Source organism: Manis pentadactyla, chromosome 19 (genome assembly GCF_030020395.1).
Source record: "Manis pentadactyla isolate mManPen7 chromosome 19, mManPen7.hap1, whole genome shotgun sequence".
NCBI classification, from domain to species: domain Eukaryota; kingdom Metazoa; phylum Chordata; class Mammalia; order Pholidota; family Manidae; genus Manis; species Manis pentadactyla.
In genome coordinates, this window is record NC_080037.1 from 7,142,937 (window position 1) to 7,159,837 (window position 16,901).

The 16,901-nt window shown below is 42.8% G+C and overlaps 1 protein-coding gene across 2 annotated transcripts in view; it reads left to right on the forward strand.

Moving 5' to 3' along the window:
• Positions 1-16,901, forward strand: part of SLAMF1 (signaling lymphocytic activation molecule family member 1) — a 37,319-nt gene extending 20,418 nt beyond the window's left edge. Inside the window, exons 4-7 of one of the 2 annotated variants that reach the window (XM_036922740.2) lie at positions 767-865; positions 4,868-4,941; positions 12,979-13,071; positions 14,560-16,892. In XM_036922740.2, the coding sequence (XP_036778635.1) occupies positions 767-865; positions 4,868-4,941; positions 12,979-13,071; positions 14,560-14,610 (317 nt within the window). In that variant the 3' untranslated portion in view covers positions 14,611-16,892. Of the gene's footprint in view, positions 1-766; positions 866-4,867; positions 4,942-12,978; positions 13,072-14,559 lie in introns of both variants that reach the window. The other variant, XM_036922741.2, reaches the window with a different exon arrangement.

Sequence of the window (16,901 nt, forward strand, 5' to 3'; positions counted from 1 at the left end):
CATGATGCGCTGAAAAAATGCCTGGCCCATTGTAAATGTTTTGTAATTGTCTGTTATTATCTCACTGAGCTAAATGTCCTGTTTACTAGGGTGATAGTGATTCACTGTTTTCCAAGGTGCTGTTCCGGGTTTGGAAGGATTTGGTAAAATGGGCAAAGGAGAGAGGGTAATAAAATTTGGCTGTCTGATTTGGGACCTGGTACTTGGCCTAATATTAATATGGTTATCATTGAGAGAAAAAAATATGTGCTCTTCTTTCAGTTCAGGTCTGGTTTCAATGTAGTTATTTGCATGGAAGGACAATAATAGCACTTAGGTTTATTTTTAAGAAACAAAAGTAGATGTTTGTTCCTCTTGGTGTCTCATGAGAATGGTATGGGAGTATGGGCGTCACGTTCATTTTACCAGAATGGATACAAGGCACCTTAGAGATTTAAAAATAGAGAAACTGGGCAGGGAGTTCGACTTAGAGAGACAAAGATAAGTTTAATTTTAGATATGTGGTTGTCGAGATGAAAATAAAACATTTGGATAGAAAAATCTTTCTGGAAATTAGGAATATGAAAGTCAAGTGTAGTGAGAGAAATTAGGGAAAGAAAACATATGATACGGAAATCTTCAATGGTCTAAAGCCATCGGAACAAACGTCTCCTCGAGAAAGAACGTCGGAAGAGGGCCTGAGGCTCGGTCTCCCCACCTCTGTGTGTGTAGGATGTTCTGAACTCACAGCACTTTGAGAGATTGGCCTTTGACTCTTTTTTTTCAGGCTCCAAACAATGGGGACTGTACACCGGGCTGTTCTTAGGGGCCATCGTTGGCGTCATCTTGATTCTCGAAGTGGTGATATTCCTGTTGAGAAGAAGAGGTAGGTGTCTGACACTAGACCTGAGCGGACGCTCTGAGGTGAGCAGGGCGGCCTCCCTCCGCAGGCACTTGCTCGCAGAGCTTTGGCTTTCTGCACGGAGCACCTTCGCAACAACACTAAATACACACGTCCTGGGACTTTGCTCAGTTTGGTCTAATTCCGCGTGTCTTGATGCCCTGTATAGGCTATGGCATGAAAAGAAACATAAGCCAAACGCATCTAACGTGGGAGATATTACACAGATGATTTCAACTCGGTATGACTAGCCCGGCAGTGAGGTGTGTCCAGGGTGCCGAGGGGGTCCGGGCGGGAGGCTGCACGATGCTCACTAGCAGCAGGATTCAGGGGCCTCTGGATCTTATTCAAGAAGTTATAATTACTGACTAATAAAAGGACATTATGATATATGTTTTCACCCAGGGATTGAAACCTTTCTATAATTCCTTTTTATCCTTAATGAGATAAATAAATTAATCAATAAGGTAATCCTTACGATAAATCTCTGAGAGAAATAGGGGACTTGCTTCTCTGTGACTTAGCAACGGGGAAGCAGGCACAGAGGCTAAGTGATGGTTAATGATGGTTGGTGAGCGAACCAAAACCCAACTCCCAGGGTGCGCTCCACCGGGGAGGCCCACAGGCCATCAGAAGACGGCAGAGGGAACACTCCTTCCTGAGAGTTCAGTGCGGATTCTGACTAACTTGGGAAAGGGTGCAATTGGTGAGATTGCTTAAAGACAAGCTAACCAGGATGGAAAGTTGCCGAGGGTGGACTGAAACCCTTAAGGCCTCATTATTCCCTTGCAGTTTAAGTGCCTAGAGGTAGTCGTATCTCCTGGACATTCCTCCAAATTGTCCTGTGATTCAACATCTCAGGGCACTGTGCTCCCCTTGGCCACACTTTATTTGCTCACGCACACTAGAGTCAGAGGCACTGCCCCGAGACCAGGACAGATCCCTCCCTGGGCTGGCCTCCCACCGCGAGGGCAGGATTTGTGGCCACCGCCAAGCCGACGGCCGATCGCATCCTCAAGTAGGTCAATGTCCTCCACACGTAACCTTGGAAAAGCCCTTACCTCAGCACTCTAATGCTGGTTTTGCTTATACAAGAAAATCTAGATCATAGCACAGCCGCCTACCTTTGTCTCATTTCCTCCATCTAAGAGTTAGCTGGGGAGGAGGAGGGGGCGGGGTGACTCAGACAGAAATCATGATGAGAGCCCAAGGGGAAGGAGCGGGGCACCCCGCTTGGTTTGGATAAAGGAGAAACAGTGAGATAACAGGACTGAGGAAACAGACTGATGCTCCCACACTAACCTAGCTAGTGGTGTGCTGGGATCCCGACCCACATTCGTTCCTCAACTACATTCTGTTGGTCGCACCCTTGTGCTCTGAAGGGAACAGTGCCCTTCATCCCACCATAACTCGCTACCCTCTTCCCCAAAGCACATACATATCCTCGTCTCAGGAATACAAAAATCATGCCTTGAACCTGGGGAAAAAAACCTGTACTTAGTTGCTTTCTTGCAGACTTTGCTCCAGAGATTCTGCTGGTAAGGCTTCTGCGGTGGTGTCTCCAGAAGGCTGCCCGCCTCTGAAGGTTATGCAGCGGACCCTAGTGATGCCAAAGCCACAGTGCACTGGCCGAGAACATGGGCTTCAGCGCTAGGCTAACATATTCAAATCCCGACTTTCCCACTGGCAGAGTGGGTAACGAATGACTTAGCCTCTTCTCTGCAAAGTGGGGTTACGTTATGTACCTCATGTAGTGTGTGGAGCACCGTGGGTGCGTGCGCAGAGAGCTCTGAACACATGGCCTCCATGGGGAGAGGACAGACGATGATGAGACATAAATACACACCATACACAGACAGACAGACATCTCTTAATATAGGTGAGTTAACACATCCGTGTTCAAGTCCTATGGCAAGCAGAGGGCAGCCCTGGAAACATCCAGGAACAGTCCCCAGAGCAGACAGAAAGCGGTTGAAGTCAAGCTGACATAAGACAACTTTACGTTTCAGCTGAGAGCTAAAAGGGGCATTTAGACAGTCTACAGTCTTCATTTTGCAGTTATGGGAAGGAAAGATAACATGTTTTGTCCAATGCCACACAGCTAAGAAGGGCTAGAATCTAGATGCCCTAATTTTAAAGCCAAGACCTTTTTCATTAGATCCTAAGGCCTCACTGACTTTGAGCTGAGTTGAGCTGGCTCCCAAAAACCTGTTCTTGCTGGGAAGAAAAACATGAGACAAAATTATCTTGATGTACTGGTTTTGTTAAGAAACAATGGCCAGCCTTACTTGTTTCTAGAATTCTAAATTGTAAATCTAAAGACTGTCCCCACAGCTGATCTGCAAGGGTTTGTTCTCCATTTGTTTCCCCTACAGCACCTACGGCAGTGCTGAGTGGGCATTTCTAACTTTTCAGACATTGGTGGATTTGAACCAAAAGGATGTTTTTCACACAACTAACTTGCACTCCTTCTATTACTTCCCTATCTTCTGTTCTATGCACATGCACACACACATACCCATGTGCACCCTCCTCAGCCAGTATTAACCCTCACCCCAAAAGTGAAGCTGGAACCACCAGGCACTCCCCACCCACACCCATACAAGGAAATCATCTTTTAATTCTTTGAGCTTCCCCAGTGGGTCCCCATCACTTCCTCCCAAGGATCAGGTCCTTCTGCAGCATGTGTTGCACCACCTTCCCACACACACATCAAGGCCTTGTCCTTCCAAATCAAGTATATCTCTACTATCTGCTATTCCCTCAGACACATGCTCTTACTTTCTAAAGAGCATAAATTAATTGGTGTTAAAACAAGCTTATGCTAAAGACTTGGTGTGATTTCCTCTGGGTCAAGCCTGCATTGCCTCTGCCTGGACTTCACAGTGGTCCCCTAAAGGCCTCTGTGCTTCCGTCTGTTACTTCCCCTCTATCCTCACCATTATACAATGCATGCAAAGAACACTGTGAAACGTTTGAAAGAATGAGCTAAGTTTACCACACTAGTGTGGAAAATGCCCTCCATACACTAAGTGAAAAGGTCAAGTTATAGAGATGTACCAAATGACCCCATCTGCATGAACATGTCAGAACCAGTGTAGCCAATGTCCAGAACTGCACTGAGTGGTGGTCGCTCACCACACTGTGGCTGTTTGAATTTAAGTTAATTAGAACTAAATAAAATTTAAAATTCGGTTCTTCACGTGCATTTACCACAGTTCATGTGCTCAGTAGCCACTGGTGGCTTGCAGCTACCACATTAGATTGCTGGAACAGAACTGTCCATCATGCAGAAAGTGTTATTGCACAGGGTTAGTCTGGAAGGATACAAATACATCAAGTGGTTAAAAACAATTACTTTTGGGCATGAAGTTGCATTGGTTAATACTTTTTACTCTGTGCAGTTTTAATTTTTGTAATGATAATGAATTATTTGTACAATTTAAAAAGAAAACATTTTAAATTGATTTAAAATTTAAATGTCCTGCAACTTATTAATTTCCAGAGACCCTAGGCGCTGAACAGAATTTCCAGATGGTAGGCTTTATTTACCAGGTAGTCTCAGGTGGGTCATCCCCTGCCAGCTGTGTACACACAAAGTCCCTCGGAAAAAGGCAGGTGAGAAAGCTGTGAGTGAAGCCACACAGTACAGCTGCAGAATACAAAAGAGTTATCATAACTAGCCCTGTCCTCCAAGAACTCAGAACCCTATTAGGAGACCAGATAAGCATATCAAACAGTAGAGATTCACATAATGGAATGGCATACCAATTACACCTAACATGTACTGGGAATTTACTATGTGCCAGGCAGTGTATATGACAAATGTGCAGGGGTTTGGGACTCAGTGCTTTGTTCCTTTGGTACTCTTGGGGAAGGTGGGTATGCATGCAATGGGGGGATAGCAGGGGGAGACCAAGCAGGTCTGAGCAGAGGGTTCCTGCTGGGAAGCAGAGGGAGATAACCACTGTGGCTTCCTTTCCCCAGGTAAAGCAAACCAATACCGGCCAACAGTGGAAGCAAAGAACCTTACAATATATGCTCAAGTCCAGAAATCAGGTGTAAGTTCTATACTATCTTCGTCTGGGGTGTCATGTTTCACCTGTGGTTTCTGGCCAGTCTGCCTGTATGTCTGACATCCATGGTTCTACATGGGGTCTGGAGCAGAGGAAATGAGAGAAGCAGAAGTCAAGAACAAGGGTTCTCTAAAAGGACATCAAACTTCAGTGTCAGATAGAACTGTTTATTATTTGAAATAATGGAAAACGCTGGGTAATGTTCTGGTCATTTGTGTCTTCATAGGGAAAAATGAGGAAGCTAGAAGCACGTGACGCTCTGGCATTCCAGGTGTCTGTGCTTCCATGTTATCGACTCTCTCCTGCTCTAGGGGAAAAGGCGCAGGCTTGAGGAGAGACGGAAAGGTTTAGAAACGCCACTGTGTGGTGTGTTGGTCTGAGCCAAGTTTAGGAGTTTGCCAAGTGCCCGAGTGTCAAGGAGGGAGGATCCTGAGGATTGTGGCTAGAAAGTGGCACAAGAGGTAGAAGATGGTGTGCAGGCTGGAGACAAAGAAAGCAAAAGTGTGATGGAGAGATGGTTGCACTGAGACACAAGAGAGGGATGAAAAAGCAACGGTTATGGTGAAGTTGAAGAGAGGATACGTTAGAAGTAGGAGGGAGGCTAAAGCGATTTTGGTTGAATAGGAAAATACCATTTTTCAGACATGAAGGCAATTCTAGGTGACGTATAGACCAGAATCTGACCATTCATGGTGTAGGGGAAGGCAAATTCTGGAGTAAAGGAGGTGAAGGTAAAGACAGCTTTGATTAGCACTTTGGAAAATTGCATCACATGACAATACATGCATGTCTGATATCCAAAGAGCGACCCTTGGACAAAGGTCTTTCTGCTGCCACCTAGTGGCTTGAAGGCTTATTACACAGGCCCTGATCACAGTTGAGCGCCAAGCTCCATTTAAATACATGGAGTCTAGGAGCAACGTCCACCCTTGCATTCACACATTCACACATTAATAACCAGGTTCAGCTCCATCATGGCCCCTTCCTACCCACTCCATCCCGTGCAGCTAGCATTTCTCATCTCACTGCAGAGTGTGGCATATATATACCAACAAGTGCGTGAAGCATGTCAGCTCCGTCAATTGCCCCATCTTGATATCTAGTAAAGCCAGTCTCTTTAAGCTTTTGACTGTTCTTGTCTTTGCGCTTATCATGTGTATTTTAGAATTGACTTCTCAAGCATCATAAAATCCTGTTAGGACTGCATTGAATCTACAGATCGCTTGGAGGAGAAATTGCAACTTTCAGAACTGACTCTTCTAATACCCTAAAACTACCACCTAGATCAGGGAACAGAACATTGCCAGCACACCCACGGGACCCCCTGTGCCCCACCTGATCAGTATCCTCTCTTTCCGCCTTGAAGATACCACTATCCTGACTTCTAAAAATACAGTTTGGTTCTCTTAGTTTTTGTTTTGACTTTATAAAAATGACTTTACAGTATTTTTTCTATGATGGCTGGTTCTTTTGCTCAGTATTACCTTTATGAGACTCATACGTGTCTTTGAGTTAGATATAATACAGTCATTTTCATCGCTTTATAGAATATCAATGCATGAATATACTAGAATTTATTTATCCAGTTGACTATTGATGGACATTTGGGTTAGGATTGCCAATTTGAGGCTGTTATGAAAATTGCAGCTTGAACATTCATATGTACGTCTCTTGTGCACAACTTTTGTTGGGTATATAGTTAGAAGTAGAATCGTTGAATTATAGAGCATGCATATCCTCAAATTGACTAGGTATGGCCAAACTGTTTCTCAAAGTGGGTGTACCAATTTACTTTCCTACCAGCTACATATAAGAGTTTCAGTTGCAGCATTCTAATCACAAGTTGGTATTATTAGTCTTTTTAATTTGAGGCATTCTATTTGATGTGTCTTTCAACAGTATTATTTTGCATTCCTCCAATTATTAAGAAAGCTGAACCACTTTTCACATGTTTATTGGTCATATTAATATCCACTTTCTTAAAATGCCTCCTAAATCTCTTGCCCATTTTCCTTTGAATTTCTAGCATTTTTTTTTAATGGATCAGTATAAGCTCTTTAAACATTTTTGGCTTTTTGGCAATTCTATGTTAGCAAATACTTTCACCCATTCTGTGGCTTGCCTTTGCAATTTCTCTGAGATACTTTTTGATAAAGAAAAATTCCTAATTTTAGTGTAGAACAATTTAGTGATCTCTTCCTCTTTAGATAGCACTTTTTGTATCCATTTGAAAAAACTTTCTCTACTCCCAGGTAATAAAGATGGTTTATATCATCTGTTCAAAGCTGTATGGTTTGTCTTTCACATTCATATCTGTTATAACCTGAGAATTATTTCTGGAGTATGGTATGAAAAGGGTCAAGTTTCATTTTTTTTCCACACGGTAGCCTATTGACCACTGAAAAGATTACTCTTGTCCGCTGCAGTGCTACGTCAAATGTAAACCAAGGGTCCGCATGTGTGTGGATCTAACTTGAGGTTCTCTATCCTGCTCCATTGGTATGTTTGTTTATACTAGCACCAGGATCATACTGTCTTTGCAAATCAGTAATCACAGATTTATTGAAAATTTGATACCTGGTAAAATGTTCATACTCACTTGTTCATATCCTTCCTGGACTTCTTGGCCATTTTTGGTCCTTGTATTTTCATACTTATTTATTTTTATTTTTATTTTTTGATATTTTAAAATTGAACTACAGCTGATATACAATATCATATTGATTTCAAGTATACAACCTAGTGATTTGACAGCTTTATACATTATTAAATGCTCACCCCAACTAGTGTAGTTACTATCAACACAGAAAGATGTTACAAACTTAACTGTATTCTCTGTGCTGTACTTTCACCTCCATGACTAATTTATATGATGATTGAGATTTTGTGCCTTTTTATCTCCTTTGCCTGTTTCATCAACCCACCTCAAACCCTCCCCTGGTAACCACCAGTCACTCCTCAGTGTCTATGAGTCTACTGCAGTTTTGTTTTCTTTTGTTTTTAGATTCACAAATAAATGAAATCATTTGGTACTTATCTTTCTCTCTCCGGCTTGTTTCACTGAGCATAACACCCTCTAAGTCCATCCATGTTGTTGCAAATGGCAGGATTTCTTTCTTTTTATGGCTGAATAATATTCCATTGTGTATATGTACCACCCCTTCTTTACCCATTCTTCTATTGATGGACACTTTGGTTGCTTCCATATCTTGGCTATTGTAGATAATGCAGCAATAAACATAGGGGTGCATATGTCTTTTAGAATCAGAGATTTTGTTTTCTTTGGGTAAATTCCCAGAAGTGGAATTGCTCAGTCATATGGTATTTCTATTTTTAGTTTCTTGAGGAACCTCCATCCTGCTTTCCACAGTGGCGCACCGATTGACATTACTACCAAGAGTGTGGGAGGGTTCCCTTTCCTCTACATCCTCGCCAATACTTGTTATTTCTTGTCTTTTGGATAGTGGCTATTCTGACTGGTATGAGGTGATATCTCATTGTGGTTTTGATTTGCATTTTCCTGATAATTAATGATGTGGAGCATCTTTTCATGTGCCTGTTGGCCATCTGTGTGTCTTCTTTGGAAAAATGTCTGTTCGGGTCTTCTGACCATTTTTTAATTGTGCTATTTGTTTTTTTGGTGTTAAGTTGTATGAGTTCTTTATATATTTTAGATGTTGACCCCTTATTGGATAAGTCATTTACAAATATATTCTCCCATATTGTGGGTTATCTTTTTGTTTTCTGGATGGTTTCCTTTGCTGTGCAGAAGATTTTCAGTTTGATACAGTTCTACTTGTTTGTTTTGCTTCTGTTTCACACTCATATATCATATATACATGTATTAGATTGTTCGTCAAGTTCCACCTGCAAATCCTGCAGGGTTTTGTTAGAACTGCATTGATTAATTTGAGGAGATCATGCATATTTATATTACTGAGTCTTTGAGTTCCCCAAAAATGATGTATCCTTTCCTCTATTTAGATCTTATTTGATTTCTCTAAATAATGTTTTATAGTTTTCAGCATAAGAAGACTTGTGTCTCCTTCATAACTGATTACTTTGCATTTGAGCATTTGTAATTTTGGGATACTAGCATTAATGTTATCTTTTAAGTTCTTTTACTTTCTGTTTATTATTGATATATAGAAATACAAGTAATTTTTTATATTAGCCTTATATCTGCAATGTTGCTGAACTCAGTAATTATGGTCATTTGGATTTTCTCTGCACACAATTGTATCATCTGTAAAAAAATTACAGTTTTATTTCTTCATTTTCATTCACATAACTTTTCCTTTCTCTTGTCCTAGTTTATTGGCTTCAACACACAATGTTGAATGGAAGTGCTAATAGTGGCATTCCTGCATGGTTCCAAACTCAAAAAGAAAGCTTTCAATATCTTACCATTAAATATGATTTTTGTTGAAAGTTTTTTATAGCTGCCTTTTTAATCTGATTAAGAATATTCTCTTCATTCCTGGTTTGCTGAGACATTTTTATCACGAATTGATGTTGAATTCTTTCAACACTCTTTCTGCATATATTGATATACTCAGGATTTTTTTCTTTCTAAGAAGCTTATCTTTTTTCTTTATCTGATGAATATGCTGATTTGCAAAGATTAAACCAACTTTGCATTTCTGCAATAGAGCAATATTCTCGTCTTCTTTAAATATTGCTGGATTTTATTTGTTAATATTCTTTTTTCTGTTTATGCTTCTGAGTGGAATTGGCCCCTAATTTCCTTCTTATAATACCCTTTGAATTATTGCATCAAGATGATGCTAAGCTCACAAAACGACTTGGGATGAGTGTCAGTTTCCTCATGCTACCATTACACATTACTACAAACTGGGTGACTTAAAATAACAATAATTTATTTTCTAATAGTTCTGGAGACCAGAAGGCCACTATGCAGGTGTCAGTAGGGCCATGCCCCCTCTGAAAGCTCTAGGGGAGAATATTTCCTCTTCCAGCTTCTGGTGGCTGCAGGCTCTCTGGCATTTGTTGGCTTGCAGCTATTTAACTCCAACTTCTGCCTCCACCTTCACACAACTTTCTTCTCTCTGTGTCTCTGTGTCTGCTTTTCTGTCTCTTATGAGGGCACTCAGTGCTGGGTTTAGACCACCCAAATCCAACGTGACCTCATTTAGAAATCCTTACCTTAATTAATTACATCTGCAAGGACCTTATTCCAAAAAAGTCATATTTTGAGATTCTGAGTGGGCCTATCTTTTGGGGGCCACAGTGGAACCCACTACAGGGTGCATTTCCTTTCCATTATTCTCTGTAAGTGTTTGAGTAGGATTGATGTTATTTTCCCCCATAGATACTTGGCAGAATTCACTGGTGAAGCTTTCTTAGTAGGAGTTTCTTTGAGGGAGGATTCTTTTATATTTTTATTTTCCCATTTTCCTCTTTACTAGATTTGTAATTAAACTACTTTTTTTCTATTCTTTTAGTGGCTACCCTAGAAATTATAAAATGCATCCTTGACCTCTCAAAGTCTAATACTTACTTCCCACCTGGGCAATCCTTTAACTTCATTGCCTGGTTTATGTGCTTGTTCCATTTAATTTCATGTGTATTTGAAACACACAAGACATAATTGTCACTGCTTTAGATATCAGTATACATTTGGATTTATATGCTTGTAATTTTCTTTGTTCATATTTGCAGTGCTTATATGCTATCATATGAAGATATAGTAACATGGACAGTGTTTCAAAAATTAACATTTCCTTTGTTCTTATTTGTAATAGTTACATAATACCATTAAAAAGATTACCATAATGTGGACAATTATTTAATAAATAATTTTATTAAACTCTTCTAAGTCTTACCAGGGCTACTACCTTGCACAGTTCCAAGGGACACCGTTCACCATGAACATGTGAGAATAATGCCCCTGGAGATTCTTGTAACTGGGGCTCCCTGGAACTGTGTCCAAACTGAAGACATTAAGCTTCAAAAATGTACTAAATCGTTACAGCTCTGCTTGAAATAATTCCATACACCTAGATACAAATCCTCAAGGAAAATCTAACATAATACATTAACCATGTTGTGGTGAAGCAATAGGACTATGGGTGATTTCCTTTATACTCTTTTCTCCTTTCTAAAATGTCTTAATTGAATGTTAAAAGTATATATTATTTACCTTCTCCCCCATGCCTCTAAGTCAGGTCATACTAAAGTCCTTCCAGACAGGAAGACAGGAAGGGGTTGCATCTGTTGATAAAGGTCTCTCAATCAAATTGCTTCACATTCTCCTTATCCATCTCATTACTTCCAAGTAATTCTTCCATACATTCATATTTTCTCCAAAATGCAGTATTTACAAAGATGTATGGGATCTTGAAAGTCATCTGCTTGCATGACCCAATTATTGCTTAAGTTATCTTCTACAGCATTATTCCCAAAGCTTTGGCCAACTCCTCTTCACTCAAATATAGTTTGGAAACAAGCAATGTCGCATCACCTGGGACTTGATTATAAACACAGATTCTCAGGCCCCACCCCAGAGCTTCTGAAATTGAACCGGCCTTCTGACAAGATCTGCAAGTGATTCCTATGCACAGTAAAGAGAGAGAAGCCCTGATTTCCCCCAAGCACTTCCAGCAAATGGGGAGCCACTGCCTCCCAAGGCAATTCATCCCACATTTGAGCACCTTTTACTCTTCGAAAGAGCTTCATTGCACTGAACCAAAATTTTCTCTGAAATTCCATCCTTGGCTTAAACCTGAGGGACTTTGCCACACCAATCCAATCCCTCTTCTACATGGCAATCCATCAAATATGTGAGAGAAAGATCATGTCCCATCTTTTTTTGCCTGTGGTAAACTGATCTAATTCCGTATGTCTCCCATCACATGACAAGATTCCAGATTCTCTCCCATTAAACCCACGTGCTTCAGTTTCAGCACTCTATATCCAGGGAAAGTAGAGAGCAGCATTACCTTACACCAGTGCCCCCAAAATGTGTGGAAAGGGTGGCTTCCCTAGCGTGTTGTTCCACCTACAGGAACCACATCTCAATATACCCCTAAACACTGACTTCATCCTGGTTATCGCAGATTTTAATTCATTCAAAGTAACATCAACAAACAGCAACTGAAGGTATTTTATGTGCCCAGCGCTGTTTGGTAGGAAATCTAAAGAAATACAGGCTCTTTCTCAAGGAATTGATAGTCTGTTTGGAGAAATGTGTAAATATATCAGAGTGTTTGAAATAGAACATACAATTATGTGTTGTAATGTCTGAATTAGACTGTAAATATATGAAGAGTTTAGGTACAGGGTAGGTCATTAGAAATTGGGGTAACCAAAGAAATACGATGGAAAGAGTGTGCATTTTAAGTTAAAGACCGTGGTGGGACTCCTGGTCTCGATACTTCTTGCAAGAGCACTTTAGGGAAGTACTAAATCTTCCTGGGCTTTAGTGTCTTCATCTGTAGCAACAAAAGTATGTGAGCAACAAAAGTTTTTAACATACATGTGATCATGAGACAAATGAGAAAGACATATGAAGGACTGTGTAAACTGTAACACACTTACATACGTGTGGTTATTAGTTAAGTTCAATTCTTGAGCTGGAAGGAGAAGTAACGAGACACTCAGTTAGAAGCAGGAGTTGCAGGATGGGATGGATGCCGCCGGCGTGTTGTGGGTTATAGGAGCCAAACTAAAATACCATGAAGGTCCCACACCCTTCAGTTGCCCTGGTTAAGAGCCACACCAATTTTGGTCACTGCGAGGAAGACAGTGAAAACATTTGTGAAGTGCTAATGATGAAGTAGGCTACCTCACTAGGTGGTGCGCTCCACGATGTCCAGGCAAAGTCTGGAGAATTGAATTCCAGGGAATTCGGGGGAGTGTTTCCGCCTGGGAAGGAGGCTGGATCGTGACTCCATAGTTTTCTAATTCAAAGCTCTCAATTCTGCGCTTCTCCATGGGGAGGGTTGGATGGGAAGCAACTCTGCACTCAGCTAATTTCCTCTTTCTTTGCTTCTCTTGTAGTCTGTCCAGAAGAAAGCTGATCCCCTGCCGGCTCCGGATCCCTGCACCACCATTTACGTGGCTGCCACGGAGCCCGTCCCGGAGCCTGTCCTGGTGAGACATCTCTGTGGCGAGGGACGAGGTGGCGGGCAGGCAAGGCAGGGACCTGTGTAGAGCTGAGATGACAGTCCCGACTGGAGACAGCAGGCCTCAGCAAGCAGACAGCAAGGAGAATCTGTGGCCTTGGTTGTCGGGCTTCCAGGAAACCCCTCCTGGCTGTTCCCACGGGGTCCCAGTTCACGCTCTGATCACTAGTGTTTCTCTCAAAGTTATCCAAGAACCGCATCAGAATCAACTGGCATATTTGTTAAAAAGAAAGACTCCCGGGGCCTTCCACCTAGGATTCTGTTCAATCAGAATGTCTGTGGCGTGTAACGAGGCCGCTACGTGCTTTAAAATGTCCCCGAGGAGAGCCTGACGCACAGCTGAGTTTGGGAATCACGTCTCGAGTCCGGAGGTGCTGCAGTCCAGCTGCAGAACAGAATCCCCAGGGCAGCTTCATAGAACTGCCCATCCCTAGGCTCCATCCAGCCCCGTTCCATCAAAGTATTTAGCAGCAGAGCCCTGCTGGGGGGGGAAGCCTGGGAGGGAGTGCGACCGCGGGCCCGGGTGAGCCTCGCCTACCTGCCCCATTGCAAGATCGGCTTGGATCAGTTTCCTCAACAAGAATAATTTCTTTTGCTAAATGGATAGAAATAAATTCTGGGCTGAAATCTTGGTTCCGGTTGGACTCTATTAAATAAAGCATTTCAGGAGCCAACTGAGGATTAAAAGGCCATAGAAATGTCTGCATTTCTGCTTCAAAGCTCCTCCTGTGCCAACAGCCAGAAGAAGCCGGGAGGAGGCCCTGCCTTCATCCTGAGGTCTATGCTCAGAGCACTGTCCCATTCACGGGGGAAGTAAAGGCATAAATCTGACTTCAAAAGCTTTCAGAAGTCATTTAGATTTTTAATGAGGTTATCTTGGGGAAGAAAAACTGTCTCGTATAGTTCACATTTTACAGCAAAACCTCCGAAATTGCCCCATTCCTCTTTCTTTCTCTGACTCTTGAATCTCCTTCAAAAACAGGCTTTTGCCCATAATCCTTTTCTCCTCTTCTGTTGTCTGAGCCACTTCTTCTTTCTCCCTTTGAGTCTCACCAACCCTGTTTAAAACTCAGTAATTTAGAAGTTTCTTGGATTCTCCAAACTGTGCTCCCATGTCTAAGAGCAAAAAAAAAAAAGGTTTTCCTTATAAGGCAAGGGAAGGGCAGAGCCAGAGAGGGAGAGGGCACTGAGGGCAGGTCCTCAGATCAGCGGGACGGAGTCCCAGTCTCCCCGATGGCTTGGAAGGGAGCTGAGGCCCGTCTTGCGGAGAGGCAGGCAGTCTGGGGCCCTGAGTGCTGCCCCCAGGAATGCCCATCTGGGACAGACCCCGAGCACGTCCCTATGCCACATGACGTGAGAGACACTGCCCTCTTCCTAAGCAGCACACTTCCCATTTGAAGCCTGTGAAGCTAGTACCAGTCCCTCCACTCACAGACTTCTTCTGTTTTACGCCCAGGAACCACACTCCTTCACAGTCTATGCCAGCGTGACACTTCCAGACAGCTGACACGGAAGACCCAGGAAAGGGACTTTCTGGAGGAACGCGGAAGGGAACTTGGCCCCGGATCCCAGGTTCCCTGCGACGCTCTGTACATCTGTACTGTTCTCGGATCACCTCCACGTCCGTGTTTCTTCATGTTTCTTCCACATCACCTGTGAAATGGACACAGAGTGAGGCTTTCTAGGCCTGCTCTGCGAGGGCACAGACCCGGAACAGAAAGCTACCCGGGAGAGTGTTCCAACTCTGTGGAGTAATGGACATCATGGATAAGGTGGTCCAGTGAGTCCAGACCTTCAGGTGCCTTGCTCTTTGCTGGGATTGGATAATAAAAGCCAAAGATGGAAAGCCAGGAGGTGGAATACCTATCTCAGACAGCTGACCACCAGCCACAAAGTCTGGAGCAGTTTACGTTTTGGCTCCTGGACTCCGTTCTGTGAGCTGATCCTGATCACCATGCAGACCTAATGAAGGCTCTGTGCCTCAGTTTCTCTCTCTGGATGGGCAAGGAAGGGTGAATTCCTTCTTGTATGTAAAACACTCTGAAATTATTTTATAAAAGAAGCTAATAGAGTCAGTATTTTATTTGCAAAACCAGAAACTACACATCAGAAAAACTGAGAACATGACTCAGGTCTCTGAGCTCTAAATAATGGAATTAAAATAATCTGAGATTATTAAAAGTGTATTTCTGTGCAAATGGCATTCAGCTTTAAAGGAAAGCAGCCGGTGTTTGGTGATGCCAATAGAAAGGAAATCAGGATGATCAGAACGTGTCCCAGGGTGACTTTTCACTTCCTGAAGTGATTTTAAACCCTGGTTCTCTGTTTATTCCATTGAATCATACACCTGGAGCCTCTGCTAAGATTCCCCAACCTGATTCAAGCCCATTTTTCCTCCATGGCTTCAAGTTCACAGAACCCCTACCAGACACTCCCCAATTCCTGCATGCCTCTCCTCACCCTGAATTTACCTGAGGTAGCAGATGAACATATTTTAACTCAAAGGCATCAAATAATTGAATGCTTAATAATTTAAATTGCAGGCTGCAGACAGAACCTCTTTCAGTAAAGTCTTTTCTTCTTATTCTGTCTTCAGACAGGTGGTCTTTGATTTAACCTCTTCTTTCTGATGGGTTCTTGTACGACCCTAGTGAACAGTTTAAGAAATCACCATTTTACAACCGTCTAATGAGGGTCACCACCTTTCCAGCCCAAACTCTGAGGTCCCTACTGCCTTGTACCTTACCTCCTCTATTGATTCAACCCACATTTAGTTCTGTTGCTTGGTGCATCCCATTAATGTCCTGGTACCCATTTTGGTAGCAGTGTTCTTAGTTGCCATCAACAGAAACTGACTCTTTTTTTTTTTTTATGTAGAAAAGGAATCTACTGAAAAGTTGTTAGTTAGTTCAAATAACTGCTAGGATGCTCTGTAAAACCATGCTTTGAAAATGAGCAGGAAAAAGAGAGACTTAGGTTTGGCTAGGACCAAAATCCCAAAACTAGCCCAGGGATGGCACCTCCGGGCACCAGTTGCACCGCGCTTGTCCTCCCAGGACTAGACCAGACCCCACCACTCCTCTCTGCCTCAGCCAGACTTGGGAACTCATCAGGGCTGTTGTGCTATCTGCACCAAAGGAACTTCTCTATCTTCACTTCCCACGTCTGGTTTCTAATTCGGAGTCTGGGACTGCGTGGACGGCCATGTTCTGAGTGACTAGGTCGCACGTCCATGCTCTACCTCCAACGGGGGCTGGGAATTGAATATCTGGCATGTTCCACCTTCACAGTGGTTGGTGGGCTCTGCCTCTTGTGAATTAGGCAGTCCCCAGACCTCAGCAGTGGGGCTCAGAGCCGGGCAGGCACACGCAAACGAACATGCGAACAAACCGAATGCCCCCTACACCACCCTGTAGAACCTTCAGCCCATTAGCTGTCTATTCCCCAAAACTGAGGAGCCGCTACCAAGGATTTATAAACCTTCTGGTTATGAGGACTCACTCCTTTACGACAGCTCAGATGGTTCTAGAAGCTCAGTTCCCGACTCCTGGGCTTTTTCTGTGGCCTAATTCTACCTGATGGAAGGGCAGAAGCAAAGGGGGAAAGAAAAGTTGTGCCCTCAAAATTCTCTGACAGAGGCTCTAGACTTCCCTGAAGAGGAAGGCTGTGTGTTGGTCTCTGAGGCCATCCTTTGAATGACATTCCATGTTACATCCTGCGCCTCCAGGCCCAGGGTTCAAGAAGGAAAGCAGAGAATTCAGATTCCACTCTTCTCTGCTCCAGTTTTCTGCAAAGGCA